The sequence below is a fragment of the Rattus rattus genome, chromosome 4 (genome assembly GCF_011064425.1).
Source record: "Rattus rattus isolate New Zealand chromosome 4, Rrattus_CSIRO_v1, whole genome shotgun sequence".
Lineage (NCBI taxonomy): Eukaryota > Metazoa > Chordata > Mammalia > Rodentia > Muridae > Rattus > Rattus rattus.
This window is the reverse complement of record NC_046157.1, coordinates 47416736-47441713: the sequence shown is the minus strand read 5'-3', so window position 1 is coordinate 47441713 and position 24978 is coordinate 47416736. Positions and strand designations below refer to the sequence as shown.

Here is a 24978-nt window from a genome sequence, read left to right as displayed (position 1 = left end):
GAATGCTGGTGTTTCTATGCCTGACATACTGGGTTTTTGTGGTGGTGGTAGTGATGGTTGTTTGTTTGGTTTTTGGTTTTTTAGGTTTTTGGTGTTTTTGATTTGTTTTTTGATTCTTGATTTTTGGTTTTTTAAGACAGGGTCCTCTGTGTAGCCCTGACTGACCTGGAACTCTCTATGTAGACAAGGCTGGCCTCAAACTCAAAGATCCATCTGCCTTTGTCTCCTGAGTGTCATACTGTCTTCTTGAAGCAGTCAGTTATTATCTTCCATCCTCACCTCCTACTTGTCCCTAAATAAGAATTGACAATAGATAGACTCCTAAGTCTCCTCCATCTCCATGGTCCATGGTTCTAGAAAACACAGATCATGGTCTTCAGAAAGGGCTTGCTACCACAAACATGATGGGATGAGGTGGGAAGGTGACATGCTGTGGGCAGAGACTATATGGGCTAGGATAGGTGAGTGGAAACCTTGTTTGTGTGACAGCAACCCAAAGGGTCAAAGATCAAAGCCCTAAAGGTAGATCGAGGACAAAACACAAGCATCGCCTATGGCCGAACAAACCCCACAACCAGGAGAAAAGGCAAGTAGTAAATCAGGTAGATGCAGGGACCCATCAATTTAGGCATCTAGATCAATTTAGGCATCTAGATCAATTTAGGCATCTTTGGCAACAAGGAGTTAAGTTTCCTTAAGAAGCCATTGCTCTCTGAAGCACAGGCAGGGGCATGTTATCATGCCTTTAACTTAGCCAACTGCCTCAAAATGTCATCAGTAATCTTGGAGTAACCTGCTCCAAAGGCAGAAATACGGTCATGCCTATTTTCCAAGTTATCTTCACTGTTTCAACTTTGTCAAATGATTTTTTCATCTCTTATATACTATACTCAGACATCTTCACAGTTTCTCCCTCTGTCTCTTTATCTCTCTGCCTCATCTCTCTGTCTCTCTCTCTCACTCGTGTGTGTGTGTGTGTGTGTGTGTGTGAAACACAGTGAAAATTAAAGAAGTGACCATGAATTTGAGTAAAAGGGGGAACATAGGGAAGAAAAAGGGGGGTAGTGATATAAATACAGTTCTCATGTATGCGACTCTAATTTGTTTTTAATTTTAAAATGGTGCTGTAGTGGGAAACAGCTCAGTAGGATAGGGAAAGTACTCAGAAGCCCAAGATAGATGAAAGGAAGGTTAGACAAGGCTACTCCATACTGAATGTCTCCATCCTCTGCTGACACACTGGATGGAGGTTTTGCAGGCTGGAATTGGGAAATCTTGCTTCCTTGGAAGTAGGAGGTTTCAAGCACAGGAAGAAAGAGGCTCTCTCTGGGCCATGGAGAAGACCTGGTTGAGAGTAAGCATGACAGCTTTGTGGGGGATTACGGCACTAGCCAGGCTAGAGGGTGGCAGGGATGGAGGTGGAGGCAAACAGATGGGCAGATTCTGGGAATAGTCATTCAGACAGGCTGGCAGGTTAAATACAAGATGTCAACAGCATGTACAAAAGGAACTGAGATCATGGGAGGTGACAACAGCCAGAGACACAAACACAATTTGGGTTACTTCTCTGTTCTAGTGACAGGACAATAAAACAGAAAAGCTTAGAAGAGAAGATGGAATATTTTAGCTTACAGTTCCAGAGGGAAGAAGTGTGTAGTAGTGGGGAAGAAATGGGAGCATGAGGTTGGTCTGGCAGTAATATAAGAAGTAGAGAAGGGCAGGTGGGGGTTGGGGGAGGAAGAAGAGGAGGAGAGAAAGGTAACAGGAAATGGGGCCAAGGTACAAACATTCAAAGACTACTGACACACTTCCTCCAGCTAGGTTCCACTTCCTATAGATTCCATAGCCTTCCCAAACAGCAAGGACCAACCAAGGACTAGCTGTTCACATACATGAGTCTACAGGGGACATTTTTCATTTAAACCATGACATCAGGTATAGGATGTTCCCTCTCATCCATGGAATCTAGAGGAAAGAAAGGCATGAAAGTAAAAGGACAAGTAAAGAGTGCAAAGAGGGAGAAAAGGAAGAAAAGGGGGATATGAGAAAGTGTGACGGAGTAATGAGTGTGATCTAAGTACAGTATACATTAGCATAGGAATGTCATCATCAAGCATGTCAGTTTGCATGATTGACATATGCTAATGAAAATAAAATGGGTGGAGCAAGGGAGATAGAAAGATGGTTTCAGAACTCCTGTCCTATGCAACAAGTAAAGAGTCACTCAGGCGTAGATGGCAAAACTGTGAGGTAGGGGCAGGAGAAGAGAAAAATTCAGACTCTTAGAGAAGGAGAAATAGATTTCTGGAAAGTTACCTGGAAGACAATGAGTCAACAGCTGCATCCGGGGGTCTGGAGGGTCTGTATGGGAACTTAGTGGGAAAGATGTGGCTAGATTTGAGCAGGGCAGTCGTCTCAGATTCATTCGTTCGTTCATTCATTCATTCATTCATTCATCCATTCATCTGATGCCTGAGCCTACCTGGAGTGTTGTAGGAAGGGAAGGAAGGGAGGTGAGCCTAGGGACATCACATTTAGCGTCCCATAGAAAATGAGCTGCAAGGGAGGTCAAAGAGAAGCCACACAGCATAGCACCCAGGACCCAAGGGAAGATATCCCAGAAGGAGTAAACCACCTTTGAGGGAGCACAGTAAAAATGAGAAGAGCAAGGTCACTAGAATGTTTGCAAGAATATCTCCAATGAAATTATAAAGATGGCTAAGCACATGTCCAAGACTGAACAACAAGGGCAGAAAATGAGTCAAAATGACCTCAAAGTGCATGCCAGTGTCTTGTCTACAGTTAGGGAAACAGAGACGAGGGTGTGGTTGTGACCATGATGTACAAAGGCTCGTTTAGATGACTTTTATATAGCTTTACAAAACAACAAAAGAGTGTGGGCGTAACAAGGCCCAGGGTTCACCAGTGTAAGTTTCCCCAGCTGATTCTGAAAAAAAAAAAGAAGAAAAAAAAAAAAGAAGAAATAAAAAAAAAAGAGAGAAGAAGAAGAAGAAGACGCATCATCGGAGAAACAAATGAGCAAAATGTGTTGATGGGAGTGTGGTCTTCATTTTCTGTTCCTTGCAGAGAGATGTTGATGTATTGGGTGGGATTATGGTATGGGTCAAGGGTGAGGTCAGTAGCAGGGGTCAAGGGTGAGGTCATACAAAGTTCTTAGGGGATGAGAGATGAAGGATGCTGACTATGCTGTCAGTTTGGACTTTGATAAGGGCAAAGCTTGGGTCTATATCCTTAGGTGGCAAGGTAGTGTAGATGACAGTGCAGCATGGAGCCTGCATTTAAGATTCAATCTTAAATGGTGCCTTGTATTGATTAACATTAGAGGAGCCTCAGTGGTTTACTAGCTCTTCCTCTTGCTTCTTGTAGATAAGTCCCTGCCTACACACGGTCTGCTTAAAATTGGGTCAGGTGAGTGTGTGTGTGTGTGTGTGTGTGTGTGTGTGTGTGTGTGTGTGTGTGTGTGTACACATCTAGACATATATATATACATATGTGTGTGTGTGTGTGTGTCTGTACACCTCTACATATACATACATACATATACATGTGTAGATACACATCTAGACATACACATATGTATGTGTGTACATATCTAGACATATATACATATGTGTGTATATACACATCTAGACATAAATATATGTGTACACATCTATATAAATATATAAATATATGTGTACACATATATGTGTGTGGACACAACTAAACATACTATATATGCATACACATATGTGTTTATGAATATATACATATATATGTATGTTTATATGTGTACACACACACACACACACACACACACACATATTCAACTCCCTGCTATCCTGAAAAGTTTGTTCAGTCCAGCAGCAAACTAATCACATCTTCCTAAGGCAACCAAGTGGAATCCCCTCTTTTAAGTACAAAGAGTGCTTCCCCTGGTTGTTACATTGTTCCTGTGTGAAAACTCATACAGTCCTGTGTGGTATGACTGAATTGTCTTTGCTCTGGCTGGGAGGTCATGAGGCTAAACTACTGTAAAATTCACTTGGTTTGTGCTGTGTTCAGTGTCCAGCCATCCCTGCATCAAGTCCCTCTTTTCTCAGTGGCTTGAACTGGCAACAGAATAAGCATAGGTCTTATGAATGAGAAACTGAGTGGGGGCACCTGTGTACACTGGGGCAGTACCAAGGTCGTCTAGTTCTTCTGACTTCTCAGAAAATGGAAGGTCATTGGCTGAGACTCTGGAGGCAGATGGGTACTTTGAGGTCTGTGAAGGAAGGAGATCTTGGAAAATAAGAAATCTGAAGAGGAAGAAGAAGGTCTGGAGGGGCAAGAGGTTATGGGAAGAGGTCTGGGGAGGGAGATCTGGGGATGTCAGAGGAGATCTGGAGAGGTGTAAATGAGTGTAACATCATCTTTTCACAAAATGGATCCAACACAGAGGAACTGAGGGCATAGGGAAGGCTCACTTTAGCTCTGTGATCATCCTTAGTGACCTGGGGAAATGGACAGTGGGCAGTGTCTAACCTGTGAAAGCTATCCTGCTGGCTGCTCTGGACAGTGGCAGGTGGGCCAACATGGTTATCTAGTGGGTCTTAGACTTCTGAGACACAGGGATTCAGAGACTGTGAGGACCTTCTGAAATGGACCACAGGGAAGTCAAGCTAGAGGGGAATGTGAGTCAAAAACACCAGGCTGACAGGTTAGTATTTTCTTCTGTGATTGGGATGTTTCATTTTTAGTCAAATGCCATAGAAATGGATAGACTGACATGAAAATATCCTTGTGTCCTGCACTGTCTTATTGGGATTTGGAAGTGATGTGGGCTCAGTGGAGTGGGGTAGAAAGTGTGCAGTACCCTAGGACTGAACAGTCTACCTCGAGAATGAGGTAACTGTGAGAAATGCTGTGATCAAAACCAATCCCGAGGGCCGAGAATGAGGCTTTGTTGGGTGAGTATCTGTCTAACATGCAAAAGGCCCTGGCTCATTACACCATAAAACAGGTGTAATTGTGGGCATCTGTGGGTGAGAGAGACAAAAGGATCTGAAATTTAAGATCATATTTAGATATGTAAGAAGTTTGAGGCCGGCCAAAGCTCTATAGCATGCTGCCTCAAAACTAAAAATTATCCACCCCCCCAAAAAAAACCCTAAGACTCCCCAGTCACTTCTAGCACTTCCCTTCAAGGAAACACAAAAGTAATGTTTAAATATTGATCCACTATCCCAGCTTCTGGCATAGTATATCTCCAGTTCTCTGGGTGAACATTGCCACTTGATATGGTATGTGCTCTTCATAACCAGTGTCAACGATAGGAGCTCGTTGCCTGACAAATTGTGTGAACACAGCTCAGGTTCTGGGATTGAACCTCCTAGGTTCAAAGTCTGCCTCTGGCAGCTGCAGCCTCTGCCTTTGGGGTAGTCACAAAGTGACTTGGCTTCACCTTAGTGACTTGGTGTCCTCTGAGTGTCAAATGAGGATAACTTTAGCAAGCACTCAAGGATTTGTTTTGCAATCAATTATAAGATAAAATGAGACTAGCACAGTTCCCAGGACATAGAAAGAAGTTACCAATTATGATAAGCAGGTTCACTGCATAAGAAAGTGACTATCGATGTCACTATAGCTCTAAGTTCTTGATCTTGTAAGAAAGGAAATCAAGTAACCTTTAAGCTGTCTGTCATGTGGCTCTTCTAGGGACTGATACCCATGATGCATGAGATGTCTAAGAGGAACAAGGGGAGGGGTTGCAGTGCAGAGCACAACTTTCATTGGAACACTGTGCTAACCAGTTCCACAAATTGAGTGTCACACAGAGAGGATACCCAGAGCAAAAGCCACACTCTACCACCTTGAAATCATCACCTAAGACAAGGTAACACCCAGGAGGAGTTGGTGCAAACATCACCCATGGATGGATACATGTGTATGTGTGTGCACCCATGTACACACACACACACACACACACACACACACGCACACGCACACGCACACACACACCACATGCACAGGCACAGGCACATGCACATGCACGTGCACTCACACACACACATCTGCACACACACATGCACAATTGTGCACATGTACACAGGCACACATTACCCTTATTAGGAGAGCTTCCATCTGAGCTGAACACAGGAGAATCCCTAGGTGGTATTTTCTAAACTCTTCAAGACATTTGTCCTACATATCCTTCACTAAGACACTTAGACAATGGCACTGTGGGAGGACTCAGACATGTCTTAGCAAAACCAAGCTGTGCCTTCTTCTGATGAGCCGCCACTAAAAATACATCCCCATCTAATTTTGGTCTCTGATTCAAAATTTACTAAATGTTTTGATTCTAACATTTTTTGGCACTGAAAAAAAATTGATGTCTTGTCTTCAGAACATCCGAAATGCAAAGTACTTTAAGAGAGACAGAGACGTTGAGCTTGGAGTTGGAAAGACCCTGGCAGGTAGCATGGATGTGATTAAATCTCTATCCTGTCCAGTCTCTCTCTTCAGCAGGACACAGAACCATGAGGTATAGGAGTCCATTAGCCTCCCCGTTAGTTGCCAAACTTAAACAAGTAAATGGGTGACAAGGAAAAATAAACGAATTTTCCATATGTTTATAACGAGTTCAAAGTCAATATCTCACTTGCTCAACATGACTCTTAATTGCTCAGCTTGAAAGCAAATTTCACATAGCCATCTGCAGCATAAAACTGCAAAGAAATCAAAGTGGCCTGATTCAAGAGTCAAATTTGTTGTGAAGAAAGTAAAAGCCATGCTACCTAGCATACCACATCACCTGGGCTCGGAATGCCTCCCTGGAGCTATCAGTAAGCGGCCTGGGACTGGACTGTAACGTCATACATCCAGCTTCACCCTCTGTGAAACTGATGTAGAAGACTGTCTCACAATGAGGACGCCAGGAGGCAGGACCCTCACCCTGCCATTTGACAACTGTGCAACAGTCAGCAACTATGGCAACACCTTCCTCCCAGCTTTGGGCACCCTAGCAAACCCTTAAAGTAGCACCTCCACTCTGGTGATGGACAGTAAATCTCAACTACTGGCAACTGTCCCCATCACTACCACAGTGGCCAGGGACAGACACAGCTGTGTCATGGTCACTGAAACACCTTCAGCCAAAGCTCCTCATGTTCCCATTCCTTCATCTGGGAGGAAGGGAAGAATTACAAGACATCTTTCTTCAAACAAAGTTAAGAGATTTTAATATCTCTGAATGATACCTTGTAACTTTCGTTAGCAGGGAGTACTCAGTATTCTTGTTTCTCTCTCTGTCTCTGTCCCTCTTTCTCTCCCTCTGTCTCTCTGTCGGTCTCTGTCTCTCTGTCTCTCTGTCCCTCTGTCCCTCTGTCTGCCTCTCTTTCTTCTCTCTCTCTCTCTCTCTCTCTCTCTCTCTCTCTCTCTCTCTCACACACACACACACACACACATATACACACAGTTAGTGTGCACACATGTGAGTGCACACACATGCACAAGCACCCACGTGTGGTGCTTGTGTAAACATTTTCCCGTGTGTGTGTGTGGAATCCAGAGGTTCAAGCTGTCTGGCCAGTGGGATCCAGGGATCTACTTTCTCTGGATCCCCAGAGCTGTAGTTACAGATGCACCCTGCCACACCTGTTTTTTTTTTTATATATATGTCTGCTAAGGATTTGAACTCAGGTCCTCAAAATTGCATAGGAGGACTCGTGTTTCATTGGCTGAACCACCTCTCCAGCACTACCCAGGTATTTTTCTACATTAGCTCATTGACTCTGGTTGTAGCAATTCTCACAATAACATAGCAACCTCAAGGATAGTGTCTATTCCGAAATGAAAGACAGCGAAATGCCAGCCAGACCGAAGCATGTGTACACTTTGATAGGTGGTAAAAAACAAAGACGAACCTCTTGATACTCCAAACATCCATGGTAGCCAGACTGCTTCCCTACACTCACATTAAGCAGGGGCAGAGGGGAGTGGTAGGGTAGGACATGGAGAAAAATATGAAACTTTTCCAAATGCACGAGGAGGTAAAACCATCTGTTTCCTCCCGCGTCTCCTAAGCACTTCTCATTTTCTTATGCATTTCACCTTCACAAACTTCAGTACCCTCTCACCCAATGATGAACTCGTCATGGAGAAACAAACCCAATATATGGACTTAGTAAGGGCGCCAGCACCTTAAACTGTATTGTTACAGAAGCAGAGCCAAATGATGGGTTATGTCAGAGAACACCCCTCTCGGGGCCACCATAGACACAGGCAGATGCCAGGTAACAGCAGCAGCACAGGAAGGGAACTCATCCAGAGAGAAGCTGCATACACCTTCTGCACTGTGTACCACGCAGCTCCCAATGAGTGCAGTTGCTTTTGCTTCTAGCACATTCCACTTTGACTGTCTCCAAGTAATTAATCCTTTCCATCTAGGCTTTCCTTGTTTCTGGAGGCTTCGCCACACTGGCCTCTGCCTGAGCAACCAGATGACATTAATATCCTGCCCTAATTACCAGGTGACAACGAGACTCTTGGAGCTTTGAAAACACAAATCCAAAGTCCACAGCAAGGGCAGGCCTCCACCAAGCAGGCAGAACTGGGCACTCTAGACACAAGGTAGCCGGATGAAAGAAAATGCATCGAGTGGTTAACACAGGGTTAGTCAAATTATAATTTAATCATCTGATCAAACACAAATTAGCAAAATCACTTGACGGAAAGAAATGGCCGGTAGAACCCAGGCATACCCTCCAGGATCCCTGTCCTCAACAATGTAAATAAGAATTTGAATCTGGTTTATTTTTTTAATTATGAAATGGGTAATGGATACAAGACACATGAGCTATTATTTCACTAGTTGAGAAATCATAACTGAGATTATATTAAAAATACCTTCCTTTTTCCTTCCAAGATTATTCTAGGACTCACAATCATGACATAAATGGGGGGGGGGGCAAGCATGAAACCGACATAGAGAGTGTATCTGGAATCCCAGACTCAGGAGGTGAAGGCAGGAGGATCAGGAACTCAAGGTCATCCTCATTACAAAGTGAACGCCAAGCAAACTCAGGACAGATGAGATGCTGGCTCACGTTAAATAAATAATTGTGTTGCTGTAGCAAGGCTCTAGCCTAATATGCACGGTCTCCGTGCTGGCCCTAATAATAATTCGGACAAGATCACCCTTTGTTCTCAGGGCAATCCTGAATATCACGGGATGCTGAGCAGTGTCCCTCGTTTCCACCCCTCCAAATCAACTTCCCTGTGCCCATCCAGACCCATGAAAACCAAGCATTTCCAATATCCCCCTGGGTACAATAATGTCGTCAGGGAAGGCCTTGGGATTAAACTAAAACTGAGAACATAAGAGCATACCTTTCTAAAAAAAAATAACCGAGTCATGAGAATGAGTGTTGTGCTTACTTTCTGCTACCTGCCCCAAAACGAGGAACCCAGAGTAAGAGTTGCCTGGCTTCATGAAGTCCACTTTATATCACGGGTCTTTCCAAAGCTCCGTAATATCCAGAAGTGCCCATGCTCTGTACTACAGGAAAAAGAGATCACTCGGTGCCAGTCCGCCTGGCCCATTTGCAGATGGAGGCAGGTCAGTCTTCTAGGGGACCTGAGTGTAGAGCATAGGCTGAAGGATCATGTATGACACATTGCTGTCAGACAGCAGTAGGACCCCAGCAAGTGAGAGGGCAGCCACGTGTCCACTTCCCTTTACTGGAAGAGACCACCCTGAATTTACACAAGTATGGAGACTGCAAAGTCCTCCAGGTTCCTGAGGAAACATCGCCATCTTCTTATTTCTCTCCCCTTGTACAAGAAAGCTCTGATGGTTTACTCCCATTGACCAATCAAGGAGACAGGAAGTAAAGACAGAGGTAGGGTACAAATGGAGACAGACAGACAGACTCTCTGTGACTTGGTCCTCCCTTCTAACTGATGTGCCTTCTACCGGTGGGATGGGTCCTAGGGACATTCATTCACACTGATGGGTGGTAGAAGTCCCAGGAAGAATGACTGGACTCTCAGTAAACTATGTAAGAAGCATTTTTTTCCATAGTTTGAGTTGATTTGTTCTAACCAGAGTCATACAGTATCTCATTTTTATATTCTTTCAAAAAAGTGGTTCCCTATTTACAATTACTCCTGGGTTTTTCATGGGTTATGAAGGCTGGCGATGGAAATATGTATGCTGTTTAATGAAGGAGAGATGAGAAGGGCTGACCCACTGCACTAGGAACTCCCAAACACTAGGAACAGTGTGTGCTGCACCATGCATGCTTTAAAACTCCCAACTGGAGAGGACCTGGTGCTATTTTAAACAGCATCATCTCCCACGAATTCCCTCAGAGCTCTAGACTCCTGAACATGATCTTCTCTATTAAAAAAATAAATAAATAAAGACGCAGAGATTCACAAGCCTATTGTTGCAGAGAAGCAGGCACTAGCCAACTCTCCCAATGATGAGTAAGCAGAAATGACGAGCCTTAGGGTCCCGAAGCCTTTTGTCCAGTTCTCTGAAGCTCCAGCTAACAACAGCTGCCCTGAAGGGTCATTTCTCACAATAAAGTGGCCAATGGATTAGAACATAAAACTCTTTAAAATACGAAGAAGGGAAAGGTTATTTTTAATAATGCCTAAAATAAGATCTCAGGACAAAAAAAAAAGGTATTTTTAAAGGTTCTGAATTTAGGCCTTTCTCCAGCACACATTTGAGTCTATTTTAGTTCGAAAAAGAAAACAAGGACACAGTATTTTGGAAAGATAATTCCACCATCAGTCAAGGCCCTCAGTTTTATCATATGTGTGACAAGGTATACAGTGAATGGCAAGAGTCCCCTTGTGTGCTGTTTTCTCTTCTCTGACAACATAGTGGATGGTTCATGCATTGGATAGTAGATGGAGTTAACCTGGTCTCTCATCTGTAAGAAGGGAGTAGGCACCAAGAAATTTCAATAGCACAAATGACCCAAAATCCCTGCTATCTTGCTTAGCAAAGAGCTTGTGCACAGAAGTTTGGTTACAGGCATATGCAATATTCCTAGGGTAGCCTAGAAGTAGCATCTCAAACTACAAGTACATCCATTCCCTACCCAGTCTCTTCCAATCTGGCTTATCATCTACTTATTCAATATGGCAACCTAAATGGCCTCCTACTATCAATCTCTTGCCTAGAAAAACAAATGTGGCTATCTTTAGGCTCCCAGGGGCTTCTCTGCTGGGCTTCCAGATGCTAATAAAAAAGAAATCAGGGTACTACAGCCAGATCAAGTCCATCAGCAAAGTTTCTGCTAGCAATGAAACAAAGCATCAAATGTACCAGAGGAAGAATTACATAGATCAAAGGGACTCATCAATCCATAGATAAGGAACAGGTAGAGAGAGATGACAGATGGATGGATAGGTAGATGATAGATAGATAGATAGATAGATAGATAGATAGATAGATAGATAGATAGACAGATAGGTAGATAGATAGTAGATAGATAGATGGATGGGTGGATAGATAGATAGATAGATAGATAGATAGATAGATAGATAGTTGGGTGGATAGATAGATAGATAGATAGATAGGTAGATAGATAGATAGATAGATAGATAGATAGATAGATAGATGATAGACTATAGGTACAGAGACAACAGATGACAGATATAATGATGGATGATAGATGAAAAAATGAATAAATAGATGATAGATAAGCAGGCAGAAAGATGGTTGCTAGATAATAGATGAATGATAAATAAAAAATAGGTAGTAGATAAATGATGGAAAATGACCAAAAAAATGACAAATGAATATATAATAGGTAGGTATATAGAAGACAGATGACAGATAATAGGCAAATATATGATAGATGATAGTTGGATAGATATGTGATTGATAGTAAAAAGCTAGATGATAGATAAGATATAGATAAATAATAAGACACAATAGATAGCTAGATAGATATAGGTTATAGATAAATAGATCAATAACACATAATGGATAAATGATAGGCAGCTAGATAATAAATAGATGAAGACAATGACAGACAGAAATATGAATAATATATGGACAGATGATATGTAGACAGATGATTGATAACAGATGATAGATGATTGATGGCTGATATGTAATAGATCAGTGATAGATAATGGATAGATAGTAGACAAAGATAGGCGCATGTACAACAATTCTCAAGCTTCTGTACTCTACATTAGGAGTGATTCTAGAGAGATCATATTTACTCCAAGTCTTTCCCATCACCTGCTCATATTTCTGTAGAATTGATGAAGCCCTAACCCTTCACATACATTACATAATGATCCAGTAAACCACTCCCAATGCCAAGCTGCACATCAGTGCTAGAAAGTAGTTGGATAACTTTCCAGCCACTATCTGTTATCCCCACCTCAATCAGAGACCAGGCAAACCCTTCTCTAGTACATATTTTAGCAAAGGTGTGTAGTAAGCCACTTAGATCAAAACATCTAAAAACATACATTCCCTAGTTGACAGGATCAGACTCTCTAGGGAAGGAACTTGGCCACCATATAAGACATTATATCATCTATAACTTGAGGTGGTCCCCCAGGAGTAGAGAAAAACAACAAAGTACTTATCAAATGCAGAAACATGGGGTCTTTCCAACTTACAGACTTCCAGCACTGAGATTCCCAAGGAAGTCTCTAGACCAGGAAAATCTCATAGAAAATCTGTCTTCTTCTGCCCTCTCCCTGGCCTTCCTACACAGGTAACCTGGGCCTTACCTGGGAAATTTAGAGGAGGGAACATTCACTAAAGTCCAGCTGAAGGTGAGTGTAGGCTATTGTTTCCTCTGTTTCCACAGTCCTCTTACCTGGCAAAGGGGACAGATGGGTTTGCAACTATGAGCCTAATTTCTCTTTCTCCATAGTCTCTTTCTCCATAACCTCTTTCTCCATTGCTGGTTATTCCTCTCAACTTCTACTTCTATTTTCTCTGAGCATCTTACTAAAGCCTATAGAACTTTCTAGCCTAGCCCTCCCACCCTTGAGTATGGAATGACATAGGTGTTTGGGGTGGAGGAAGAGGATGTGGGACTTCTTGTGACATACCAGTAGGGTTGTGGCTCTGCTGTGAGATTAAATGAACAAATGAACCAACCCCCAAGCAAAGCATAGCACCTAAGCCAATGTCAAGATCACCTCTAGGTCAGCATTCCTCTCCCCAAATTATTCCATGGATTTCGGATCAAGCCTTTTCTAAACAGTAGCCAAGTTAGAAGTTTTAGGTTTTGCACTATCATATGTGCACTTATGTAACTTCCCATATCACTCAAGGTCTGCTGTCCCTGTCAAGGTACCAGACAGATTGCCAATTTAGCCACCCTGTGGAAGGAGAGATCAGACCTTTGAAAGCACTTTGTGTTTTCTGTACTTCCCTTTCACTAGACAAAGAAATAAATGAAAGTGGTTTTTTGGTTTTTTTGTTTTTTTCTGGAACTAACCGTGGCACTCTAGTTTCACTTCCTATTGTTATGATAAAATGCCTTCATAACAACAACCTTAAGAGAAAGGGTTGGGGCTAGAGAGGTGGCTCAGCAGTTAAGAGCATTGGCTCTTGCAGAGCATCCAAAGGTCCGCTCACAACTGTTGACAGCTCTGTTGCAAGGAATGTGACCTGGTCTCCATAGACACCATGCATATGGTGTGCATGCATACGTTCAGGCAAATATTCATACTCATAAAGTAAAAATAAATCTCTTTAGAGAGAAGAGGTTTTTTTAATTCAGTTTACAATTCTCGATTATAGTCCATCGTTTCTACAGAGATCATGGCAGGAGCGTGAGCCAGCTACTCACATCCACAGTCCAGAGCAGAGAGAGCATACATGCTCAGCTCACCTCAACTCTCAGCCCGAGACCCAGCTTTGGGAATGGCAGTGTTCACACAGAGCAGAGAGAGCATACATGCTCAGCTCACCTTCTCAACTCTCAGCCCGAGACCCAGCTTTGGGAATGGTGCTGTTCACACAGAGCAGAGAGAGCATACATGCTCAGCTCACCTCAACTCTCAGCCCGAGACCCAGCTTTGGGAATGGCAGTGTTCACACAGAGCAGAGAGAGCATACATGCTCAGCTCACCTTCTCAACTCTCAGCCCGAGACCCAGCTTTGGGAATGGCAGCATTCACACAGGGCTCAGAATCCCCACATTAGTTAACATAATCAAGACAATCTCCCTCAGACATGCCCACGGGGCAACCCGATCTAGACAATCCTCGTTAAGACTCTCTTCTACATGATTCTAGGTTGTGTCAAGTTGACAAAACTAACCAGCATCCACATTTGAGGGATTTCCTTTTCATTAGCAAAGGAATAGATACGTTAAATTTACAGGAGAGGACCCAGTCAGAGATTAGACCTGGAGAAGGAGCATTTTCTGCACACTCTGCAGCTGCCTAATTTGCTAGCATCCGAGTTGTTGGGTCTCCAGTTCCTTCATGAATTCTCAAAAATCAAATATCACAGCATTGTTATGTGTAGCCAAGCTTCTATGCATCACTTATTTAAAAATGCTCTGCAGCCGATATTAAGAAATAAACACTGTAATTAAGCAGCCTGGGATTTGGGGTTTTCAGCATCCTAGGGGAACCCTAGATCAACTCACACCTCAGCAGGGTGACTATGGAGAGAAGAAACGAATCTGGAGTTTCTTCCTCAGGAGAAATATGTTTACTTAATGTGCAGGCTCCACCATAACACCAGAGAAATAGGCTCTGTTCACAGGAAGCAGTGGCCCCCTCACCTCCATCTGTACCTGCTCCTGTGTTAGAATAAAATCAGACATTTTCCCATAGTAGCCCAGTCCACACAGAGCCCCTGCAAAGAATCAAAATTTCAGATGCTCAACACAAGCAGGAATCAAAGGCACCAGTCTCCACCACTAAAGGAGTCCACCTCAGCGATATGAGCCATCCACACTGGATGCAACCACAGGTAAAACGTGACCATCATGATGATCCACGGGTGATCTATGGGGGTGATAGCACCATGTTGTTTCTTTGCAGAAGCATCTGGAATGGAAGAGTTCAGAGATAGATCTGACGAACCAACGACTGACTACATGGCAAGGAACAGAAATGAATTGCTTACATTCTGCACAAAACCAGGATAGACGCTGTTTTCTGTTTCTCCATTAATATTAAGAGTCAAGGGTGGCAGGAGTCAAAAACCAGTGATCACTCTGCTTCTCCTGTCTCTCTGATACGTGTTCTTCACAGTCTGGGGTGAATGGTCTCTATAAAGTTACCCGGTTACCGAGTGTGTGTGCGTGCATGTGTGCGTGCTTTCGTAGGTGCCCGAGGACAAAGGACAACCTTAGGTATCATCCTTGGGAATGCATCCACCTCCTCTGCACATGGAGCTCACCAATTATAAGCGTGCATCCCTGTACCTAGCATTTTCATGGGTTTGGGGGTGAACTCAGGTCCTCATGTTTGCAAATGGGGGTTACACTCAAAACCATCTCCCCAACCCCATATTTTTGTTTCTGATATACATATACACATACACATACATATACATATACAAATACATACACATACACATACACATATACATATACATACATGTACATATACACACATACACATACATATACATATACAAATACATACACATACACATACACATACACATATACATACACATACATACACATACACATATACATACATGTACATACACATACACATATACATATACATACATGAACATACACATACACATATACATATACATACATGTACATACACATATACATATACATACATGAACATACACATACACATATACACATATACATAAACATATACATATACATACATGTACATACACATACACACACACACATATATATACATACATATATATAAACTTGGACATACTTAAGGGACTTAGAAGTATGCTTAGTGAAATAAGCCAGCACAGACGGAAAAATAATCATGCACAGAATATAAATGAAAAATGGACTCTTGTAGCTAAGAGGTGTGTTCCTTTCCCCTTGCCCAATAACGTTCATGTCAATCACATGGCCTGTAGCTGTGTCTCCTGCCCTATCAGGTCTGACCAATTAGAAGTGTGTGTTTATCAATTTAAATCTCCAAAATTTAATAACGAACAGGTTAGCAAGGAGGACCCTGTGACAATAACAAGATCCTCAGTGTAATCCCTTCTCTCTCTCTCTCTCTCTCTCTCTCTCTCTCTCTCTCTCTCTGTGTGTGTGTGTGTGTGTGTGTGTGTGTGTGTGTGTGTGTGTAATTGCCATTCTCTGGAAGTGCGTGTTCATTCTGTCCCTGTGGTGTTCTGCTGTGGAGTCTCTAGGGGAGGCCATGCTTATGGTGACATAAATATTGGTGGCAGCACGGCAGAGACAATGTCCTCCCTGAGCCTCCAGGCTCCTGTTCAGACTCGCTTGAGTCTCTTCTCAAGCCTAGGGAGGACTTAGCATGGATTGAACTCCCAGAATATGCTGTAGAGTCAGGTACCACTTCTCCATATTTCCATAAGGTTGATTTGCTTTGTCTCTTCAACAAAATCCAGTATGGAGCCGGGAACACAAGGAGAGCCCTTGTTTAAAGGGGAGGCAATCCTTCAGTCGCCATATCGTCCTTTTAGGTTCTTTGCCCCTGTGTTTCAAACGGGATTTCTATAAATAGGACTGCGTGCTCACTCTTAAATCTCACTCACTGATTTCTGAAGAAAAAAAAAAAACTTAAATGGGGACATAGGCAAGATTCATCAATCCCTGTCATTCTACTCCCTCTGTCATCTCTTATCAGAAACCTATTCAGCTGTATCCATTGTATCCATTCTTTCTCTATTAAATGGCTTTAATATTTATATATTTACAAAATCTAGGAGAGTTAATTGCCCATGTTGATCAACACAGAATAAACGCTGATCTCCTAAAATCAAAAGAGGTAGACTGTAAGCTTTACAACATCAGATCCTTGTATCTAACACTGGGATTTTTTTTAACAATGATTAAAATATAATCTTTCCATGTTACTCTGATGAAACACCAACTTTATATTCAACTCTGCTACAAAATAAGATGTGGATGAGAGACCTGTAGTCATTTGAGACCTAAGAAAATAGGAGCATGACTTTATAGATATATTAAGGCTTTAAAACTTAGAGGCTTGAGGGTTTATTCATTCATTCATTCATTCATTCATTCATTCCCAGGAGTTGCTGGGAAGCTTAAATGTCAGATTGCTGTTTCTAACTGGAGTCCAGAATAGACAGGGAGAATCCAAATCTTGTCAATTGAGAACAAGGGTTCCCAGGCATAAAGCCACTGGTTGAGACATCAGCCCCACTGTACCCCAAGAAGGGCACCTGGGGATATCAGAGCAGGCTGTGTCTCCAAGAGGAAGCCCAATCACATTCCACATGTGAGTCACTTTTGTAAGACAGCACACCCCACAGTCATTTGTAGAGCACAAACGCTTCTCCTGCCAGAGGCCGGCTGCCTGTCAGAAAACAGAGGCAGACTGAGGGAAGTTGCCAGCTGCTCACCCACCCTTTTTATGCAGCTGAGGCAGAGGTTGGAGGGAAGAGAGCAAACTGGGTGAAGAACCCAGGGTGGGAAGGAAACTAGAAAGAAGCCAGAGAGCTGAGAGAGGAGGAAAGGCTTGGATGAGGTAGAAGGCTATGTCTCACTTTCTCTTCCGGTCATTTATTTCCACCCGGACTTTCATGTGCTCTGCTTTGTGCAAAGGATACACTTGGGCACAGTGGACATCGCAGCCTGTGCATTGTAGCATCTATTGAGACTGGGTCACTTCTCCGGTAACCCTCAAATTGACAAGCTATAGATTTCCCTGAAGCCATCAGAGCACAAGGCTTTAGGGAAAATAATGGAGGCTGAACCCAGCCCTCTGAGCATCTGGGCAGAAGCTGTCTGGCCTTTGAACTAACGTCAGGAATCTGCCCTCCCCATTGGCTCTTCTTTCCTGCAGCCCAGGTGGAGAGCTTGCTGCCTGCAGAAGGCACTCTGATGCTCCCCTCATAGCGGCATGCATACACCACAGGGCTGCCGGAATCTTCATTCTCGCCAAGCATTTAGCAAAGGAAATACAACTTTGAATTAGCTTACGTTTTCAAAACATTAAGGAACATGAATATAGTTGAGGTGTGTGTGTGGCAGGGGGTGGGGGTGGGGGTCAGACAGAGGTGAGCTGAGAATTTCTCCACTTAGATCCTCAGAACATGAAGAGTTAAGGCTGGTCCAGAGGAACAGGTGCTGCCCAATTTGCCTGGTGTGGGGGTGGGGGCGCGGCTCCAGGCCCCTAGAGCCTTGTAGCCACAGCTGCCGGAGATTGACGATTGCGGACAAGCAGCAGGCCAGCATAGCCCCTGTCACCAGCAACAGAGGAGAGGCCCCGCGGCTCCAGGAATGACATTGGAAGGTCAGCCAATCAGGCAAGGAGCTGCCCCCTCCAAGATGCACACGCCACCCCTGGGCTCCCTAGGCAGTGCGTAGGGAGGAACCAATGCACCTCTCTGTGGACTATGGGCTCCCGACACCACCCTTCACTCTGTACATCTTCTGGGATTGGAGATATTACTGCAAGCTGCGTCCTTCTTCGTACAAATGAAAACAAAGGCTGCAGACCATCCCTGACCGGCCAAACCCTGAACACAATCGCTATGTGTAAACCACCACCTCCCAAGCCATAGAGTCTGGGCGCAATGAACTTGAGGGACACTGGGGAGGCGGTGTCTCAGGAAAGCCCTATACAAGTGTGTGGAGCGTCCTCGGAGGCGGAGGTTTGCCTGCTCTGTTGAGAGCTTGCTGCAGGAGTCTGGCGAGGTTTGCCGCCCACTAGTGTCCTATGGCGGGGACACAATTGACATGCAGGTAGCAGCAGCTCAATGTCTCCCAGGTTGACAGTGCCTGCCACCTAGGCCCTGCATGCACCTGAGTGCCATGGCCAAGAAAATGCCCATTGTATGCATGGGCAGCCCCAGAGCACCTACCTAGCTTAGGTGAACCTCACTAAAAAGCCAGATGAATGGGAGGGTTCATTTTAAAACCTCCCCAATGTTCTAGCTATTGCGATGTTAATTATGCTTAACCACATTCATAATCAAGATTTTGTAAATAGAAGAGATGAGGAAAGCTATTAATTGATTTTAAAACAACAACAACAAAAAGACATATGCTCCCGTTTCCCACGGTGCTCATAGATCTTAAGACGGCCCCTCCCCCCTTTACAACAAGTTCCTATGGCACTGAGCTGACTCCGCTGGGCCTTGGCCCTCTTCCTTGTTCCTTGTTTACTCCAGACACATCCATGATAAAATATTTTGTCGGCTCTGTGGACATTCAGGCCTCAGGGATTTAAATGGGAAGATAGATTTATTTATTTATTTATTTATTTATTTATTTATTTATTGGCAATATTGCAGCCCCCAGGATCACACTGTATGGCGGAGGGTACATCCTGTGACTTGCTGATTCTCACAGGCAGCAGGGAACCCTTGGTGACACCCAAGTGGCAAAAAGGATAGTGAAGGAGAGGAGGCAGATTGGCTGGCATTTATTAAAGGTCTGCCTGGCATTTTGTTTGCCTACAGAGGGCACCTTATAGGGGCATGCAGCTTTTTCTGCAACGACCTAGAAATTTTAGATGAACTCTGAAATTATCAGACATAATCTCCCTCTGCTCTATAAATATGAGGGAGAGAGAATTTTTTTTTTTTGCTTATATATTTCTGCGGAAACTAAAATTTAAAATATCACTCTGAAAGCCTTCAGGATGCACCGGTATTTATAAAAACCTGCTTCTGTGACTGAATAAAATACCAGGTGTCAAGTCTGTAATGCCCTGTCATGTGATCTGCAGAGTCCCAAAGGTGTTGCACACCCAGCTTGCCCTTGGTGAGTTTCTCTCCACCATCACTCCACCCTCTTCTACCACAGCTAACCAGGCTCCCAGGGCCTGAGAACACAATGCAGTGAAGCTCAAAATTTCACGGCCAAAGAAAAGTCAATGTCAAGGGTGTGTGCAAAACCAGCGCCTGGATGTAGCAATCACACAGACTATATAAACCTGCACAGTGTCCCCCATTCTGCTTGTTTGGAAGCCCATCTCTGCTTCTGTCAGGAAGGTTCCACTAGAAAGCACTCACTGGGGTTAAAATCAAGAGACCCTGTACAGAGAACTGCTACAGCCGGGTGTGCACGCTAAGTACACATGCAGCTGCATGTGTCTGCACACACGTGTGCCCCTAAAGCTATCCTGTGAATATTTCCAGGGTGTCAGGGGTAACATCAGTTACTTCTCAGGTGAGGTAACCCACAAGCTTTTTTTAACCCATGCAGGGACTGGTCTCGTGCTTCTGGTCTTTGCCCCAAATACTCTCTGCAGCCTGTCCAGCGATGGTGCTTTAAGGAGCAAACATGCCCCTCATCACTTGCTTTCTACTGTTCAGATGAAGACTGTCTGAAACACAGGCCCGGCATCCCTGCTGCTCACCCACTCCCCCAAATATCCAATTGCATAATAGTTTACAAATGAAAAAGAAAAATGTCTGTAATAGGCATTTTAGTGTTGGAGGCCTAGCAACCAGTGTGGTTCTTACCACACACTTGGGTATTCTTTCAAAATGAAGATAGGCCAAAATATTGCAGCTGCTAACCAAAAAATAAAAAAAAAAGACTGCATTCATATTAGGTAGGTAGTATCTAGTTTCATATTTTTGAAATATAGTCTTGCCATAGGGAGCATTTTAAATCAGATATATACATATATATAAAATTATATTTTGCATAGTATGTCTTGAACACCATCCCTGAAAAATCAAATAAAAAAATCTGTGCTACCCCCACACCAGTGTAAGAACCCAAACCCCTGGAGTTAGGCCTTCGTGCTTGCTCATATAGAGCAAGGGCCATTTTTACATAAGGCGCTCCCTGGCCTTCAGCTGATGGGGTCAGAGCAACTTGCCTATGCATTTTACTGCAACAATAACCGATTCTCTCAGCAGATGTTGAAAGTCTTGCAGACAATTCTTGCAGACAATTCTTGCATGACTCTACCCAGGTGCACGCGAGCAATCTCTGCATATATTTTCCATGTGGTAGATTTCGCTCCATTTGAACACTGCATAGAATTCTTTATATAGTATTTTTTAAGTTATGAAATGCTGATTTTAAAATCATAGACATTTATAGCATCTCTGTATCAAAAACTATCATAATTTCTTCTGTACCATGCTCAGCATATAGATCCCACACTGAAAAATAGATGCTGTTTGGCTGACACAATCAGAACAGCCTGGCTTACCATCCTGAATTACCTATTTCTCCCCAGAGTGGAAATCTCCCTTCATTCAATAGCCCAGGCCTTTGCCAGGAGGCCAGATATGTCATTCTGACAGGAAAAGACAAGGTGTATTGGCTTTGGAACACATCTGTGAACATCTGGGCCTTTTCTGTGCTTTCCCATTAAAGCGGCAAGCAGCAGGGGCTGCTCTCAAGGCTTGATTGCATCCTCAGAAGCACAAATGTCCCCCCTAGGTGAATTCCCTGGAGGAGGCAGGCCAGGGTTGGTGCCCTCTGGGGAGAGGGGGGTGTCTTGTCAGAACTTGTTGAAATGTTTTCCCCCTGAGAGGAAATCTCAAGAGGAAGGCTCCTGTCACTATGCTTTCAGTTTTATTAAAGAGCAAATGACCATTTCCATGTGAATTTGGGGGCCCCTTCCTCATTTGCCCTCATCTTTTCTTAGTCTTTTTTTTTAAACCTGGGAAACCCTTCCTTTGGTTGTGGGTTAGCTGTTTTCTAAGTCTGCAAAGAAAATGTAGCCCGTGCTTACAGCTTCCCTGGGTATCTTCCAGAAAAATCTTAACAGCCTCCCCTTGGCTTCTCCCTCTCCTGTTTTCTTGTAAAGACCAGATATATTCATTCTCATTTTCTCATATTCATTCTCTCCTCTCTCTCTCTCTCTCTCTCTCTCTCTCTCTCTCTCTCTCTCTCCTCCCTCCCTCCCTCCCTCCCTCCCTCCCTCTCATAATGGTTTAATTTTAACTGTCAGCAGGTTATACATTTTATGCAGATGTTCCACATTTGAGATGGGTACTGAAGCCCTGGATGCTTCCAAGTGATGCCAAGCGATACCAAATGATGACAGTTCCCTCTCTTTGCCACATGAGAGAAAGCCATTCATACATGTAAGTTCATATTTACGCTGTGACAGGCAGTCTAAGGTGCAGACACACTTACTAATTGGGTCTGACTCCATCAAAAGCGATAGATTCTAAATACCGGGAAGAAATCATCTCAATAGGCATCACGGAGCTGCACAAGAGGGGGAAATACCATGTGCAACATTCGCCAATTTCACTTTTACAAGTATACAGGTGATTTTTTAAAAATTTGTCAACATTGCAGATGATGTAATGCCTAGCAGTGCATATTTTTAAATACACGACTGCGAGGAACATGTAGTGTCCAGGGGACGAGGGGGATGCAGACAGACGCATCTTTCCCACAGCCTTCAAGGATGAACTGTAGCAGAATTAAAGCGGAGGCTTTAAAGCTCAAGAGTGCAGAACCCGAGGGCCACTGTATTAATTGACCCCTGCACCTGCCTGCGCTCCTAACGCCATGTCCTTTTTCTGGTTGTGCTATTCAAAGTGGCGGTGATCATCCCCTCTCTTCTCCCCAAACCTGCCTGGCTCTGATGAGGTAGCTGTCTAGCTCTGGAGTTGAGCTTTGAGCTGGCACTTGGCTAGCTAGGTAGGTAGGCTGCTTCAAGGGATTGCAGAGCGATGCCTCCCCGGCCTCCTCTCAGTACCGCCTAACCTCTCCAAAGCAATGCAAATATATTTTTTAAATAAATAAATAAACGCATGCATGAACATTCCAACCCGGATAGGGAAGGAAAGGGAAAAGACTTCACCCATGCATCCAACCCCCTACACCGCACCCATCCCCCGGGCCCCTTCCCAGACAGGAATCAGCGCAGACCGCAAGGCTCACCATTCGCGAAGCTCTGGAACAAGGAGAGAGCCAGTATCCACATGCCCCTGCTGCTGCCCGGCCTCCCGCGAGCCAGCGAGCCAGCGAGCGAGCCACGCGCCGGCCTCGCCCCCGCGCTGCGCTGCGCTCCCGCCGCGCCCGGCCTGGCTCCGCCTGCCGCCCGCCACCTGCCCGGGGGCCGCCCAGCCGCCCAGCCGCGCTCCCCGCTTGCTGCGCCCCCGCACACCTGCTCCCGGGCGCCGCGCCCCGCGCCGCGGACACAGCCCAGGTGCGCCGTGCGCTCGGCTCGGCTCAGCGGGCCGCGGGCAGCCAGGCGCGGGCGCACAGCCGCAGCCGCGGGCGCGAGCTCATGCCGGGCGCCCCCCGATGCGCAGCGCGGCCAGGCGGCGGCCTCCCGGGCGCCGGCCTCACCCTCCGCAGCCAGGCAGCAGGCGCGCGGCCAGGCTCATCCTGCTGCGGCGGCCTCGGGCGCCGGGTCCCCTGTGCTGCCCTTCCCTGCCTGAGCCCGGCGGGCCGCGCGCGGAGGCGAACGGGGACCCCTCCCCTGCTCTGGCCGCTGGGGCGCTCTGCAGTCTTAAAGCAGCAGCAGAGGAGTGCGGCGGATCACGCAGTCGGCGGGACCCAGGGCTCAGAGGCTCAGAGGCTCAGAGACTCGTCCCCACACAGTCCATCGTGTGTAGCTCTGTTCTTGCAGGTTGTTAATGAGATGCGGCCAGGGGCTGACCACTCCGGAAGGGTGCCAGCTAGGCAGAGGTGACCGCGAGGCGTTAGCAGTTTTGATGCGATGTGCAGCAGGATTCGGAGTCCGTATTGACTCCCGGAAAAGTCTAGTCCATCTGCCTAGAGGGAGATGCTGCCTTGGAGTCCTCGCAGCTCCTGGGAAGAGCTCCCTGACTTCACTGGCTGATTTTTAATTATCCTGAATACATACTAGGGTACAAACATGAGCGATTCTAATTTTGATCTCTGAGTGGTGCATACAAACTGATTAAAATAGCTGATACTGGGTCCCAACATGCAACCCCTTTCTTGGCACTATGTGGACAGCAGACCATGGCCTAAGTGGGTCTCCAGAAGGATCTTGAAATAATCATATTATTTCAACAAAGGCCCTTCAAAGGGCACATGTCCATATCCAGCACTTTACAAAATAGTGGCCTACAGGGTCAGAATGTACCCCGATTTAAGGTCTAAGATTGAATGCACAGGGCCAGGACTATGGACTGGGAAGGCTTTGAGAGATGGCAGGAGGGGACCATTTCATGGGAAATGGAGTACTTTCCCAGACATCGGGCGTCTTCTGCCTGGACTACATGTGCTCTTCCAGATTAGACACCCCTAAGACGGCTCGCAGAATAGTCCAGCAAAAGCAAATGTCGAGGCAGAAATAAAATGGTGCTTTACCAGGGCTGGGCACAAGATGGCCAGGCCCTGTGTGTTAGGAAGGGTCAGCTGAGCCCTGACGCCGCACTGGCTGCCATGGCTCTGCAGCTGTAGGTGATCACGTGCTGCCGCCCACTCAGGCTGCGCCTCCAGCTCTGCCAGCTACATGGTACCCCAGTGTCCTCTGCCTTCGCATGCAAAGGGTGTTCATTCTCTGCTCCTCAAAGCTATATGCGTCGTGGCAGACAGTGGGCCTGATTTCCATCCCAGCATCCCCGTTCTTTCAGTCCACAATTCTTCAGGTACTCCGACCATCTTAAGGCTCAGCTGGGGCTTGGTAGCCAAGCACTCAAGACAAAGTCGGGCAGACAGCTTTGAATCAAACCACTGCCACTCACCAGATCTAGGCATACATGGATGTCTCATGAGTTTCCCTGCCCTGGCATACAGAATGAAATTATCAGCACTTCTAACTATAATGGTTGTGGTGCTCTGCGGCCTAGGCCTAGTGCCTGATCACCACGGCCAATGGTGGCTAAGGTTCTAAGTCGGAGCAAGGCTAGCTACACAA

The 24978-nt window shown here is 45.0% G+C and overlaps 1 protein-coding gene across 2 annotated transcripts in view; it reads right to left on the bottom strand.

Annotated features, from left to right (window-relative positions):
• Positions 1 to 23131, bottom strand: part of LOC116898942 (Down syndrome cell adhesion molecule homolog) — a 537794-nt gene extending 514663 nt beyond the window's left edge. For both annotated transcript variants that reach the window (XM_032900358.1, XM_032900359.1), the window contains exon 1: positions 23025 to 23131. In XM_032900358.1, coding sequence (XP_032756249.1) covers positions 23025 to 23067 — 43 coding nt within the window. In that variant the 5' untranslated portion in view covers positions 23068 to 23131. The remainder of the gene's footprint in view (positions 1 to 23024) is intronic.
• Between the last annotated feature and the right edge of the window lie 1847 nt (positions 23132 to 24978).